This window comes from Gouania willdenowi, chromosome 9 (genome assembly GCF_900634775.1).
Source record: "Gouania willdenowi chromosome 9, fGouWil2.1, whole genome shotgun sequence".
Taxonomy (NCBI): domain Eukaryota; kingdom Metazoa; phylum Chordata; class Actinopteri; order Blenniiformes; family Gobiesocidae; genus Gouania; species Gouania willdenowi.
In genome coordinates, this window is record NC_041052.1 from 25,054,594 (window position 1) to 25,068,332 (window position 13,739).

Consider the following 13,739-nt stretch of genomic DNA (forward strand, 5'->3'; position numbering starts at 1 on the left):
ATTGCTTTGTTCATTCATCAGAAGACTGAATTGCAAGTTGCAAAAGCAGCTTTCTCTGCTGCAAAATGAAAGTTCAGTAGCAGGGAAAGGAAGAAACTGGAAAGGAATGATGATGGAAAAGTTTCTCCTTAGATTGAGATCGTGCTGGTCTCCATGTCTCTGTAGGTCGAAGGTTAAAAGCACATCTAGGAAGGACAGGGTTGGCTTTTTCTGGACTTCATCCTGGTGTGTCAGTGTTATATAAGATGAAGAGGGAAGGACATGTTGGAGAAAGAGCAGTTTATACAGCAATAGCAAAGTACTTACAGAAAAATAACTCATTCCCAGTTATGGTTATGATATTTCTATTATGACCCTAAAAACACAGTTTATTGCTATTGTGATCCCTACAGACAAAACAGATCTTTCTTGAAGCTACTTCTGTATCAAATTAAAGCTTATTACCTCAACAATGTGCTGGTTTCAAATGTTTGGCACAAACTTTGACTGATATCAATATAATTCACATCAACACAGTTACAGTATTCAAAGCACAAAATCTGTTATTCAATCTTATTTGACGCACATTCAACATACCAGAATAATGTTTATTTTCCAGAATTGAGGTTTAGAAGACCAATTTCTAGATCAAATGACATAAAGACAATGAATGAATTCAGCCAGCAGGAAGCACGGCGCTCAAGCAGCACAAACGCTCAAAAGCTTGGTTACATTTCACAAGAAAGAATGACAACAAGACAACCTGCAACAATGACAAAGTGGATTTCCTTCATAGCTCTCCAGGACCATGTCGCTTAGGAGCATGTTCATTGTCACTTCAAACACTGAGGAGAAGTTTGGTCAGCTGAGTTTTGTTTTCATCAGTACTTCATGGTCATGGGTGGTTCTCCACAGAGAGAGGTCGTCATCCAAAGTGAACGCCAACCATCAAATGTGGAGAACATCGTGCAGGACCAACAAGAGGATCACGACATTAAAAACTCAGATTTTGACATCTCTGGGGCTGAGAGTGACTTTTGTGTGGACACATGGTTATTTTTGATTATTGAATTATTTTCATGTAATTTTATTTAAAAAATTGGTCTTCTAAACCTCAATTCTGGAAAATAAACATCATTCTGGTATGTTCATGGAAGTCAAATAAGATAGCACTGATCATGTTTGTGTGTGTGGAGAGATTTTGTGCCTTGAATACTGTAACTGTGTTGATGTGGATTCATTTTGATATCAGTCAAAGTTTGTGCCAAACATTTGAAACAGCACATTGTTGAGGTAATAAGCTTTAATTTGATACAGAAGTAGCTTCAAGAAAAATCTGTTTTGTCTGTAGTGATCACAATAGCAATAAACAGTGTTTTTAGAGTCATAATAAAAATATCATAAAAACCATAACTGGGAATTACTACTCAATAACGTGATCAGGACATCCCAAGGGTTGAAATAAAATCAAGTGGCGAATTGTTATGGGGGGTGAGGGGGTTCATGGGCTGCTGGCCCGTTGGACTCATTGTCAGATGTTAAGTCAGAAGGGTACACACAGTTGTAACAGTAGTTTGTGGAAATGTCCATGTAGTATGAGTGTGATTATGTGTTTTAATAAATCATTAATGACATAGTCGTAGTCTGAGTAATCTGTGTAAAAAGCCGTCTAATGCAGGTTAGAGCTTGGATTGACACTTTAATCTAATATGTTATAAAACAAAGTTTTTAATACTTTATTTTTTTGTGATAAATTCTTGGTTTTAACAAGTGGTGCTCTGTAATATTAATATTAAATACTAAATTATTATAATAACTCTAATACAGTATGTCAATAATCTAAAGAAAATATTTGGATGCCTCTATGATATCCCATTTTGTGCACAATTTTCTTTTCTTCCTTCACAATAATAAAATGTTTCACGATTAGGATGAATTATTTTACTTTTTTCTTAATATTTGTAATGACATCTCAAGAGAAATACATTTTTCTTTTTTATTACTTAAATGGAAACTCGAAAAAAAAAATGAAGTGAGAATGAGACATTACAAAATAATCATCCTTTTTATTTCTGAAGCTGCTTAACATTCATTTGCATCAACTGGGACGTAATGGTTTATTTGCAGTAGGGAAAGAAGTTGTAAACGTTGCGCTTTGTCAGATCTCCACACGAACACGTTTGTGTAGCGAACAGGACGATTCATCACTCTACTGAAACAGGAAGGACATGTTGCTGCTAATTTTCAAATATAATCATGTATGTAATGGAAAAATTCCAATTGTAATTATTTATTTCTAATCATAATCATTGCAATAGCATCAACACTCAAGTACATTCATAATAGCACCTTTCCAGATTCTGACACAATAACAGTTATAAAAGATAAAAAATAATCCACTTTGAAATGATGCCGTTACAATGCACCAAGAGTTTCGAACCAGTGATGTATTCCAATTACTTAAATAAATAAAAATAATAGGAGAAAGCATTGTACAATGTCTTATCTGAGGAAGAGATTAGTGTTAGTGAGTTTTATACACACTTTGTCCAAGGAACCTACATCACACGCAAAGAAGAAATCTTCCAGGTCCTGGCACACAAAACACTGCTTTTTGGCATTCTGGGAACATGTTTTTGAACCAATGGCTTCATACTTAGCTCACCACTTAGATCACATGACTACAGCTCAAATGTTAATTTCATCAAAGGCACATAACAGAGTTTCTTCTCTCCAGGAGGTACTGTGATGTCAGCCACAGAATAATTAACCAATTAAAGTCCTTTACTACCATGTATGTGTTTGATTTCTTTTGTTGCTAAGGCACAAAGTGGTGAGAAGCATCTGCAGGTCACTGTGGGACAGAGTCATGACTGAGGCTCAGTAAGGGTACGTTGAGATGGAGATGAAGATGATGAAGATGCTCTGGTAGGTAATGCGGCCCTGCGGTGAAATAGTGGTGGCCTGAACTTTAAGGCGCACCAGACCTGGTCCGTCTAACCCTCGCAGGGTGAATATGATCCCCCTGCCAGCCTCGTCTCTGATCCCAAACACTCGACCCAGCGAGCCCGTTATGGACTCTTGCTCGAGAATGGTGAAGGCGGTGCGCTCTTGCAGGACGCCTGTCTCTGAGAATGCTGACAGGCGGACCACGTTGTGATTGACTGGAATACCAGAAGGGAGAGTGAGCAGCTTGTACTGCAGGACCAGAGGTGCACTTCCTGGGGTGCAGTCCAGAGAGCAGGGCCTGTAGCAAGTCCTGCAAACAAAGAGAAGCACATGAGAAACACAACACAAAAGCAACCTCGCACATTTGATGACTGATTATATTGTGCACTTTACCCCAGACTTCCTCCATACTGGTAGGATGCAGGACATGGTGTGTCCACACACTGGTATCCTCCTCGGGTGTTAAAACACATCTGGTTGAGTCCACACTGAATGGCTTGTTCTGCACACTCATCGATATCTGATAAAAAAAAAAAAAAACACATATTAAATGTGTCCTGCATTGAGAGACAAGCTGAGAGGTGTTGGGTGATTTACCTTTACAGCTCCTGCCGTTGGGAAGCAGCTGGTATCCAGGGGGACACAAACACTGGAAACTTCCGATGGTGTTTCTGCACTCGTGCTGGCACGGCCTTCTGAGCTTACACTCGTCCACATCTGTACGGTAACACACCACAGATGCATGTGCGCAATTCTTTCCACTAGAGAGTGTATGGTGTCAATCTGTATATAATTGGACTCGTACTTACCAACACAGGTGCCGTCCTTGTTGGTGTACCCTGCTGGGCAGCTCTGTCTAGTAATCCGGGACACTCCTTGAGAACGGGAGAGGATTGGCCGGCCGATGGATGATACCAGCTGCGGCCGAAGTCTGGCTCTTACTCTGGTGCCGTTTGTGAAAGTCTGTCCTCTCTCCAGTCCGGCACAGGAACGCCTGTCCCCTAGTAGTGCAGTACCAGGAGGGCACATACACCTGAAGCTGCCCGGGACATTGCGGCACTGATAGGCACATGGGTTTGGTGTTTGCTGGCACTCATCAATGTCTAAAATGAGAGGAAACAATGTAGAAGTAGAGCATGAAGAATGTTTTACAGGTTACTTTAGAGACTGATATTAAAGGACACTCTACCCAGACATGGGAGACCAACTCCCTGTGATCGATATCCTCTGGGACACACACAACCATAACCTCCGATGGTGTTCTGACAGATCTGAGTGTAACGACACATGTGGCTTCCATCGTGGCACTCGTCAACGTCTAAAAGATATGAGAAGAAAAATCATTGGCTGCAGAAAGTGAAAATAGTTTCACTTTTCGTGCATGCCACCACAACTTCCGAATTTTTTTTGTGCTGGGCGACACGACTTTCAAACTCAATGCGTTTTGACTGGAAGTTATCTTGTGTAATTCCTTCTTCATTGAGGGTTAGTAGGGCTGTAGTCAACCAAGGAAATGGTTGGTCGACCACGACTATGGCACACGTAGGGATTAGTTCACCAAAAAAAATGGAGAATGAATGAGCAGGTGCAGAGGACGAGGAGAAAAAAAACCAGACAAATATTTTGTTTTGGCGTTTTGTGGTGCCAATTTGCTTTTAAACACAGACCATTTATTATATGAACCTTATTCAAGCTTTGACCAGAACCCGACAAAGCAAAAGTGAAACCTACAGGTCCGACAGACATAAGGTATTTATATCCGTGGTCGACCTGAAACCGACAAATAAAACCTGTTTTTTCCTCATACAGATGACATATTTACGTTTGTTTTAGTGGTAATGAATGACTAAAATCCAACTCAGTTTTCGTCAAAATGTAGTCATCAGTATTAAATCTGTTACAGACATAGTCAACAAAATATGAGCATAAAGAGTTTATGCATTTTCTGAAGATTCATTTCGCATTATTCAACCTGATATTTGATGGTATTAATGCTTGTAAATACACAGATTCTGATTGGATTTCATCCTGTGTGAGGGAATTATTGTTTGACAAAAATGTAAATTAATATATAAATTTTATTAAAAAAAATAGTTATTGTCACAAAATTGACGAAACAATGAACAGTGCATTAATGAGAGGACAAAATAAAGAAGTGACAGCCACTCACCCACACAGGCGTCATTGTCTGCTTTGGTCATTCCTGCAGGGCAGCTGTCCAAACACTGGTATCCCCCCTCTGTGTTACGGCACTGCTGCTGAGCCGGGCATACGTTTCTCACACACTCATTGATGTCTGTGGAAGTGCAGCCATCACAACAACACACCTTTCACTAGTGACTCAACATTATTTGTCTTGCACATTATTTGAATGATGAACATTCATCACCACAGAAATAAATATAGACTAGATTAAGAAAAGCTCTTCCTGAATGAGCAGAAAGTGCCAGCACAGTACAGTAATTACTGTATGTGTATAAATATCAACTGAATCTGTAAGGCTTTGGTTTTAGAACTCAAAATATATTTAGTTATACTACTTTAGTAATTGACGCACTGGTCACCTCATGGCCACCCATTGTGTAAAAGTCCTGGTCTGCCACTGCTCGAGTGTAACATCTCATATCATTTTTTATGAAATAATGATTGGACTGACCAATACAGCGATGCCCTGATAGCTGGTAACCAGGGCGGCATATACAGCGATAGGAACCCAGAGTGTTGAGGCACTGATGCTGGCATGGAGAGATTGTAGACTCCTGGCACTCATCCAGATCTGAAACACAAATAAGTAAGGTATAAAGATTTCAGTCTTTTCTGCAGTTCTGAAGATCGAGAACAGGAGCTGAGCTTAATGAGTCTCAGTCTACACTACATAGAAAGATAGCTGCTGTGCAGCAATTACAGAATTACAAATCTTCAACACCCAGAAATCTTCACTGTCCCCTGTAGCTTCAATAATTGACTATCACCTGTGTGCAAGACAGTAGCTGTTAGCCTTTAAAAAGCCCATGTTAAGCTAAATCAACTTTTCCGTGCTTTAAACATCATAAAGTGCTTTTAGGGCTTCACACACATGCCCAAAGTGTTTTTTTCATTGATTCCCTCAATTGTTAGTTAGAGGGTGATTTGCTCCTTTCTTACTACAGGGTGAGCACAAACACTCGCTCCAATTTGATGACGCGTTCCCACTTTGATGACGCAGCACTGAACTGTAGAAGCCGCGCCTCCAGGAAGCTCTCTGCCGTGATTGACATGTAAACAGACACGCCCACGAAGGTGAGCATTTCAGCGTCCTTTGCACAGTGCAATGTATGTATTTTCTACAGTCTATGTGTTTACCGGCAAACGCCCCGCCCCCACGCTCTGTCTCGTGTTTATAAAGCAGCATGAGCTCAGCTACGGAGTGGGTGGGAGGAGGGGGGCGGGCCGTCCTCTGGCCCTACGTCACCGTGCGGGGAGGAGGAAGTCAGTGTTTCGTCTATAGACAAACCCACTCATGAATATGCATAAGTAGGACGCAAATCAGCCTGTTTGTGTAGAGTTGCTCAGAAAGTGACTTTTCAGAGGCTAAAACTCTGGAAAACAGGCGAGTTTGGGAAAATAAACCTCAAATACTATGTTTTTAGAGTTCTTAGAACAAATGGAGATGGGTGAAAAATAGCATGATATGGGACCTTTAAAAGCAGATTTCAATTAAATTAAATTCAGTTAATAAGAAAAAATTCTGAAAATACACAAATTGCATCAAGACATCATGGAGATGTTGGTCATTTGTTTTTAACAATGATTAATTGGCTTCATAAGGGAAAAACTGATGTTTAAAAATGCAATTTTTAGCTTGACTCTAATTATTCACATAATTGTGTCCTTTTTCATTGAAAAAGACTACTTACTAAATAAAAATTTGCAAGTTTATATTTACGTTACCGTGTACAGTCAAACATTTTGCTGCACATTAGGCTGAATTAAAAAAAAAAAATCAATCTGTGTGGATTGTTTGTGGGAGGAGAAAGGTTTAATCAATGTTACAGTTTTGACCTCGTAATTTGCAATGTGTTTTATATTCAGAATGTTTTACTTAGTTTAAAGGCTTGCTGTAGCACCACTTTAAGGATTAATATGGTCTCTTTTTGCAGCTGAGGCTATCTGGCATTGGAACTCTGTCCAAAATGTGAAGTAGGATTTCCTTGGAGGAAGAAGAAGAAGAAGAAGAAGAAGAAGAAGAAGAAGAAGAAGAAGAAGAAGAAGAAGAAGAAGAAGAAGAAGAAGAAGAAGAAGAAGAAGAAGAAGAAGAAGAAGAAGAAGAAGAAGAAGAAGAAGAAGAAGAAGAAGAAGAAGAAGAAGAAGAAGAAGAAGAAGAATGTACAGTATATACAGTATATATAGGTGACTTGCCTTCACAGTTGCTCCCTGTTATGCTAGGCCTGAACCCAGGTCCACACTTGGCCTGGCAGTGATACGTGCCCACTGTGTTGATACACTGCTGGTTGTAGTGGCACATGTGTGAGCCTTCTGAACACTCATCGATATCTGGATAAGATTATGGAAACCAGAATTTACTTTAGGAAATATTTTTGTGATATTCAGAAAACTTGCTGCAGGCAGATGTTTGTCTGTCACACCTTGGCATGTGTTGGTCTCCGTAGAGATGGTGAACCCAGAGGGGCAGGAGCAGGAGAAGCCTCCCATAATGTTGTTACATGAATGAGAGCAGGGAGACTGGAGGTCACACTCATCTTCATCTAATAAGCACATGATGTAATGCACAAAAAATAGTAATTAATGTGATTATTGGCTATAGTTTTGCTGGAAAAGCAAAACAACATACCAGCACAGTAGGAGGCTGTGTCGAGTACAAAACCTTTGGGGCATTGGTGCTCATACCCATCTGCAAACAAAAAAGCCCTGCACTGTCACTATTTATGGGACACACTGGTTGGAAAGTTTTACATCATACCAAGCTTTCTTTCCCTGACCTGGAATGATGAGGCTGGCGGTGATGTGGAAGTCCATAGTGAGAGCGAACACGTTATAGACGCTGTTGACGTCTGAGACCTTGAGCAGCTGCAGCAGAGGGCCCTGCCGTTCCTCCTGGCCCTCGTAAATAACAGTGTGATTACAGCGCAGCACCAGTGGCTTTCCTCCTCTCTGATGACTCTGTGATGACCAGGAGTACAGCTGCCCTTTTCCACTTTGAACATATGACTCATCAAAGCCCTGTGGGGAACAAAAAACACATCTGAACACGATCCAGTGTATGGCTGTAACTAATTCTCCCGAGTGATTGTATCCGAAGGCAGGATATTTATAAGATCTTTACAGAGCCTGAGCAGCGACTGCAGTGAGATCACCTGTAGGCTCAGATGAGTTGATGACAGTGAGGGAGGAACAAATCCATTAATCACAATGTCGACTAGTAGAACTCCCTCGGAATCCACGCCTCTGGCAACATGGATCAAACGCAGGATCTCTCCTGGATCAGAAAAACAAGTTATATGATTTAAACCCATTAAAAAGCAGACTGAAACTATTAGAAACAAATGGGTCTTGTTTAGCACTAGTTGTATATGGCGCCTCCTGGTGGCTATTTTGCAAAAGCCCAAGACAGTTAAAGGTACAGTCTGCAACTCTTATAAAAGTGACTTTTTGTCATATTTATTAAAGCTGTCACTATTTAAGGACAGCTTTACATGAAACTAGTAGTTTGTGTGAAAAAAACAGACTCATTGAGTCCCCCCTGCTGCTCCTGCTGCCTTTGGCAGATTGTCAGAATGCACCGCGACCAAGCAAAATGAACCAATCAGAGCCAGGATTGTGTTTGATGGACTGTCTGACAGCTGTTGCTCACAGTTCCCGCCCCTTTCCCGGAGCTAGAGCGCCGTCTTTTTTTACAGTGTATGGTTTGGAGGAGTAGAAGGTGGAATTGGTGACTTTTCGGCTTGAAAGGTAATTACTGCTGCTTGATTTACATTATGTTTGATTTGTAATTGTTACACTAGAACTCTGTGGTGCATGTGTTTGTTCATGTGCGCCCAGCAGCCACAGTGTGAGCTACTGTAAGTGACACTGCTGCTACTGAAGTGCGTGTACATTGAGAGAGAGAAGCGCTGCAGTAATATGTTTTTAACAGAGCATGTTATATTACTGTGATGTTGCTGTCGGGCTAACGTTAGCTTGTTAGCTTCTCTGAGGAAAGGACTTTGGAAAGTTTGGAGGCAGGGCAAGAGAGCAGCGGGGAGGGAGAGGGAGAGAGGGATCTGAGAGTTGCGGACTGCATCTTTAATATACAGGAATATAAGTTAATGTGATATTTCAATCCGTGTACCCTTCATTCTCCCTTTTAAACCAAATCAAAATAACAAATAATCAGTGTGGTTATTTTGTTTTACTGACTTAAAACCAAAAAAGAAATAGAGAAAAATATAAAAACCAGATAAGAAGCGTTTTTCTGTTTTAAAATTAAATCTTCTGTTTGTGTGATGTTTGGATATTTACGGGAGAACTAAGGACGAGAGCTTCGTGTTTTAATCTCACCACACAAAGAGGACCCACAGACGGGGCACACCGATGGCAAAGGGGCATCATTTTTGTATCGATAATGTTTTGTTAATGAGTTATTGATGCTGGAAGTCCCAATCTGTGAATACCATACCAACTTTACCGAACCGTGTTATGTTCCAAATCGTATCCAAATAAACTGATGACTGACTATCGACTGTGAGGCTGGTGTGAGGAACAATAGATGTTTTTTTTGACACTTTTGCAAAAATCAATCAATCAATCAATCAATCTTTATTTGTATAGCGCCAAATCATAACCAATGGTATCTCAAGGCACTTTACAGTAGAGCAGTCTTAAGGACGGACTCTTCATTTTATGGATACACACATATGCATATATACGTATATACACATACATATGTATCCCACACCCAACATGAATTCATCATGTTGGGTGAATTCCATCTGTTGAAACTACAGCTTTCAACAGATGGAAGTTTATCACAAGACACGAGGAGCTCAAATAGATTCATTACACCACCACATAACATGTGCGTGTTTTCAGTAACATCCATTTTTTTTAATTTATGTATTAATAACGTTTCAATTCACCAGTTCATCAATAATGTGACTTATGTGTTGCTCCTTTTTTGTCCAGCAGTGAAAGTCCTCCCCCATCTGTGGGTCCTCTATGTGTGGTGAGCTTAACACATCAAGCTATCATCCATCGTTTCTCCATAAATATCCAAATATTTCACAAACAGAAGATTTAATTTTAAATCAGAAAAATGCTGCTTGTCTGGTTTTTGATTTTTCTGTATTTTGTTTTGGTTTTAAGTCAGTAAAACAAAATAACCACACCGTTTACTTGTTATTTTGATTGAGTTTTAAAACGGAATAACCAAAGAATGAACGGTACACTGATTTTTTTTAACTATATTCTGGGTGTATGGATGACAGGGTTGGAGTCAATTAAAGTTATTACAATTAAGTATTCAATTATCCATGTTCAATTACAACTCAATTACTATTATGGTGACATGTGTTTTTTCAAACTAAAATGGCAATGATTATTTTTACCCTGAAAGTAAATTACAAATATGTTTTCAATTACAAAAATCCATTACAGTTAATAACAATTATTGAGCTTGAAAAAAATACATAAAACGTAAATTGTGTTAGCTTTTTGTTAGCATCTCTTATGATAACGGGTCAGTTTTGACCCATGTCTTAAATCAGCTGTAAAATACACTAAAAAATATTGTCTACCAGCTAATTAGTTTTTCATTGCTTGGTTACATTGTTAGGCTTCCTTATCCATGAAAATAGTGGTATTAAGATTTTTAGTGTGGGTGTCAGCAGTTTTTCTGTCAGGATACCCCTCGATTTATATATTTTTTTAAATGGTAAAATTATCCTTGAGTTTCACTGACAGGTAAACTTGGCATGAAACATATTTTATTGATGGTTAACTATGTATGTGTAAGCCATAGAACTGTAACATGTTGCGTCTAATTAAATTGTAATTTAAAACTTTTGCCATGCCAATTATAATTACAACGTAAATCATCTGAACTCAATTACAATTACAATTATGTCATAATTCTAATGAATGATCAATTACGTGATTACATTATAATAATTGACTCCCACCCTGATGGATGACGTTGTGTGTTGGATAAAACTCACCGGTTTCAAACTCCAGCTGAGACTCCTGTCTGAACTGGCCCTGAGTGAAGGAAAAGCCGTTCCTGGCTGCTCCGTTCTGCAGCACCGTTGTCCAATAAATAGGAGCAAACACCGGCACCAGCACACGCAGCAAGGGACCTGCAAACAAAAAGCCAATCTGTGTTTTGTAGATTCGATGATTATATCAGAATCACAGAAAACATCAGGAAACACTGCCAGGCTGCTGTTTGACATTAGATAGATAAAGAAAACTGATACTTTACTATTCTTACAGCGGTAATAAAATAGATAAACATGCCAAAAGTCTGCAACAAGCAGAAAATTTGTAAATTAGACTACCCTAAACATGAATAAATAAATACACACTGGCATTTGCTTATCTATGCTTGCTTGAATATATTACATAGAAAGTTTGATCTCAGCATAAATAAATATTCTAGAAATAAACATTTAACACCATACATTAAAGACTAAAAGACAAAAGAACTTAGAACGTTTGGGTGAGATAATATGCGGAAAGCAAACAAAACAAAGTGCAACATTTTACAGTTTTATCAAAGAGGAAAATTAAACAACTAACAGCCAGCAAACATGTTGGAGAGGCTGCGGATCTGTTGATGTAAATCCTGTTCATATTCCGGGACTGTCGACGATTTTCGGCCACCTGTGCAATTCTGTTGTGCAGAGCTGAAGTCAGCATCCAATGTGAACATTTTTAAATCAAAGTGCACTCTTTTTGGTCATGTTGTTGATGTAATGTGTTTGTTGATGATTTTAATTGATTTTACTGATGATTTTAAATGTTCTTATTGATTTTAAGCTGTTGAATGTTTTCTGTTGAACCCTTCGTAATTGGAAAAACACGATTCCTTTAAAACGTAGGTATTTATTTATTTGGACACACTCGTAAACCTGTGGTGATGTTTTTGCTTTTAAGTTTAAGCTAATATTTAACATGAAAATTAAACATTTCACCATAATTTATCTTTCAATAAACTCGTTTATCATGGAAATATACATTTTTACTGTGTGTCTTGACACGTGCCGAACCCCTGAGCATGACTCATTGTTGAATCCAGGTTAAGAACCACTGCGCTAAAGCAAAGCAGGTATCAACCCTGTATGTTTGGTGCCATCACTTACCAACAGTGTGAGGGACGTTGTCTAAGCGAGCCTGCCAGCTGCTGCTGCCTTCTTCTATGTTGTCTGTAATGTTGGCCTCTAGGAGGGACACGCCAAACTCTTTCTCATTCACCATCCCTATGAGGCTGCCTCTGGTCTTTCGAGGGACTTCACCTTTCAACACCAAGCATAAACCATAGGTATTTGTAATGTAACATTTAGATATTTTGATACTTTGTGAGCAGAAAAAGAGTCAAATTGGAAATCAAATAAGGACAATCCACTGTACCTGGGCACAGGCCAACCTGACACTTCCGTGAGTCAATACTGGGGCCAGTGCATGATCGGCCACCATTAGCTGGTTCTGGATTGTTACACAGCCGAGATCGCTCTTGAAAGCCTGTTCCACACGTGCTTCCACAGGGACCCCACTCCTCCCAGTTAGAGTAGCCTCCATTAACTTTGAGGAGGAGGAAGACAATGCAAGAATGTGTCAAACATGCAATGCAAATGTTTCAAAGTGTGTGAAGTTAAATTGGATGGGACTCACTCTGCACTTTGAGCGTAATGGTCCTCTCAGCTGTTCCCGCGTCACTCTCGGCCACACACTGATACTCCCCTTCATCTGCAGCCTGCAGAACAAACGCATCATGGACATGGTTCTGCTTTTAACATTTAACCATTTTATCCCATCACAATCATGCATCTTCAAATTACCTCCAGCTCCTTCAGTGACAGAAAAGTTTACATTTTCAATCGGGCATTTGACTTTGAGCCATAACATTTTTCATCATAATTGATAGTACTTGGCCTCAGAGAGGAAATTTCATATCAGAACAATCAGTGAGAAGCACAGTCATCTGTCTGTGAGAAAGTCTCAGCTGCAGGCGATGCAATTATAGCGGCGCTCTGAGACTGTAAGCAGGTTAAAGGCTGAGGAGAGGGAGGCTGCGTTTGGAAACACTGAGCGATCTGCACGTCTCCTCCCTCCTTTGCTAATGCTGTTAGCCTCCCTGACTGGGCTGAATCAGATTTGGGAGGAAACAGGACACTGCAGGAAACTCACACACTCTTCCTCAACCTCAGGGGGATTGCAGATTAAGCATGCTAAGGAGAAAGGCCTCTCCACTGCTCTGCCCAACATGAAACATGTCTCAATGTCGTTAGCCTAAAGAGGCCTAAGCATGAAGGATGAGGCTTGTACAAACATCTCTTAAGATGAAAACATGGGTTCCCGAATGTATAAAACATAAATGTATATTTACATTAATGCTATAAATGGTCAAAGATCCGTTGTGGAAAGTTTGCATTCGGTGTGAGCGAAGTAAAGGTTTTCCATGGCGGAGCCAGCGAAGGACGGGTCTGGGGTCTCCGTGGATAGAGCAGTCAAGCCGAGCAGAGGAACCCTGGATGACTGTCTGAGACATGTGGGCTTCACCCTTCAACACTGGAGGCTCTAAAACCACAAAACACACCATTATTTTTACACTGGATGCT

The 13,739-nt window shown here is 39.9% G+C and overlaps 1 protein-coding gene across 1 annotated transcript in view; it reads right to left on the reverse strand.

Annotated features, from left to right (window-relative positions):
* Positions 1–2,068: 2,068 nt before the first annotated feature.
* hmcn2 (hemicentin 2) overlaps positions 2,069–13,739 on the reverse strand; it is a 75,350-nt gene continuing 63,679 nt past the window's right edge. Inside the window, exons 65-81 of the mRNA XM_028457087.1 lie at positions 13,508–13,698; positions 12,793–12,874; positions 12,532–12,702; positions 12,264–12,416; positions 11,121–11,258; positions 8,283–8,404; positions 7,908–8,148; positions 7,760–7,819; positions 7,554–7,673; positions 7,327–7,461; positions 5,585–5,704; positions 5,099–5,224; positions 4,118–4,246; positions 3,738–4,031; positions 3,526–3,645; positions 3,322–3,448; positions 2,069–3,238 (exon numbers count right to left, since the gene is read on the reverse strand). Of these exons, the coding sequence (XP_028312888.1) occupies positions 2,860–3,238; positions 3,322–3,448; positions 3,526–3,645; positions 3,738–4,031; positions 4,118–4,246; positions 5,099–5,224; positions 5,585–5,704; positions 7,327–7,461; positions 7,554–7,673; positions 7,760–7,819; positions 7,908–8,148; positions 8,283–8,404; positions 11,121–11,258; positions 12,264–12,416; positions 12,532–12,702; positions 12,793–12,874; positions 13,508–13,698 (2,708 nt within the window). The 3' untranslated portion in view covers positions 2,069–2,859. The remainder of the gene's footprint in view (positions 3,239–3,321; positions 3,449–3,525; positions 3,646–3,737; positions 4,032–4,117; positions 4,247–5,098; positions 5,225–5,584; positions 5,705–7,326; positions 7,462–7,553; positions 7,674–7,759; positions 7,820–7,907; positions 8,149–8,282; positions 8,405–11,120; positions 11,259–12,263; positions 12,417–12,531; positions 12,703–12,792; positions 12,875–13,507; positions 13,699–13,739) is intronic.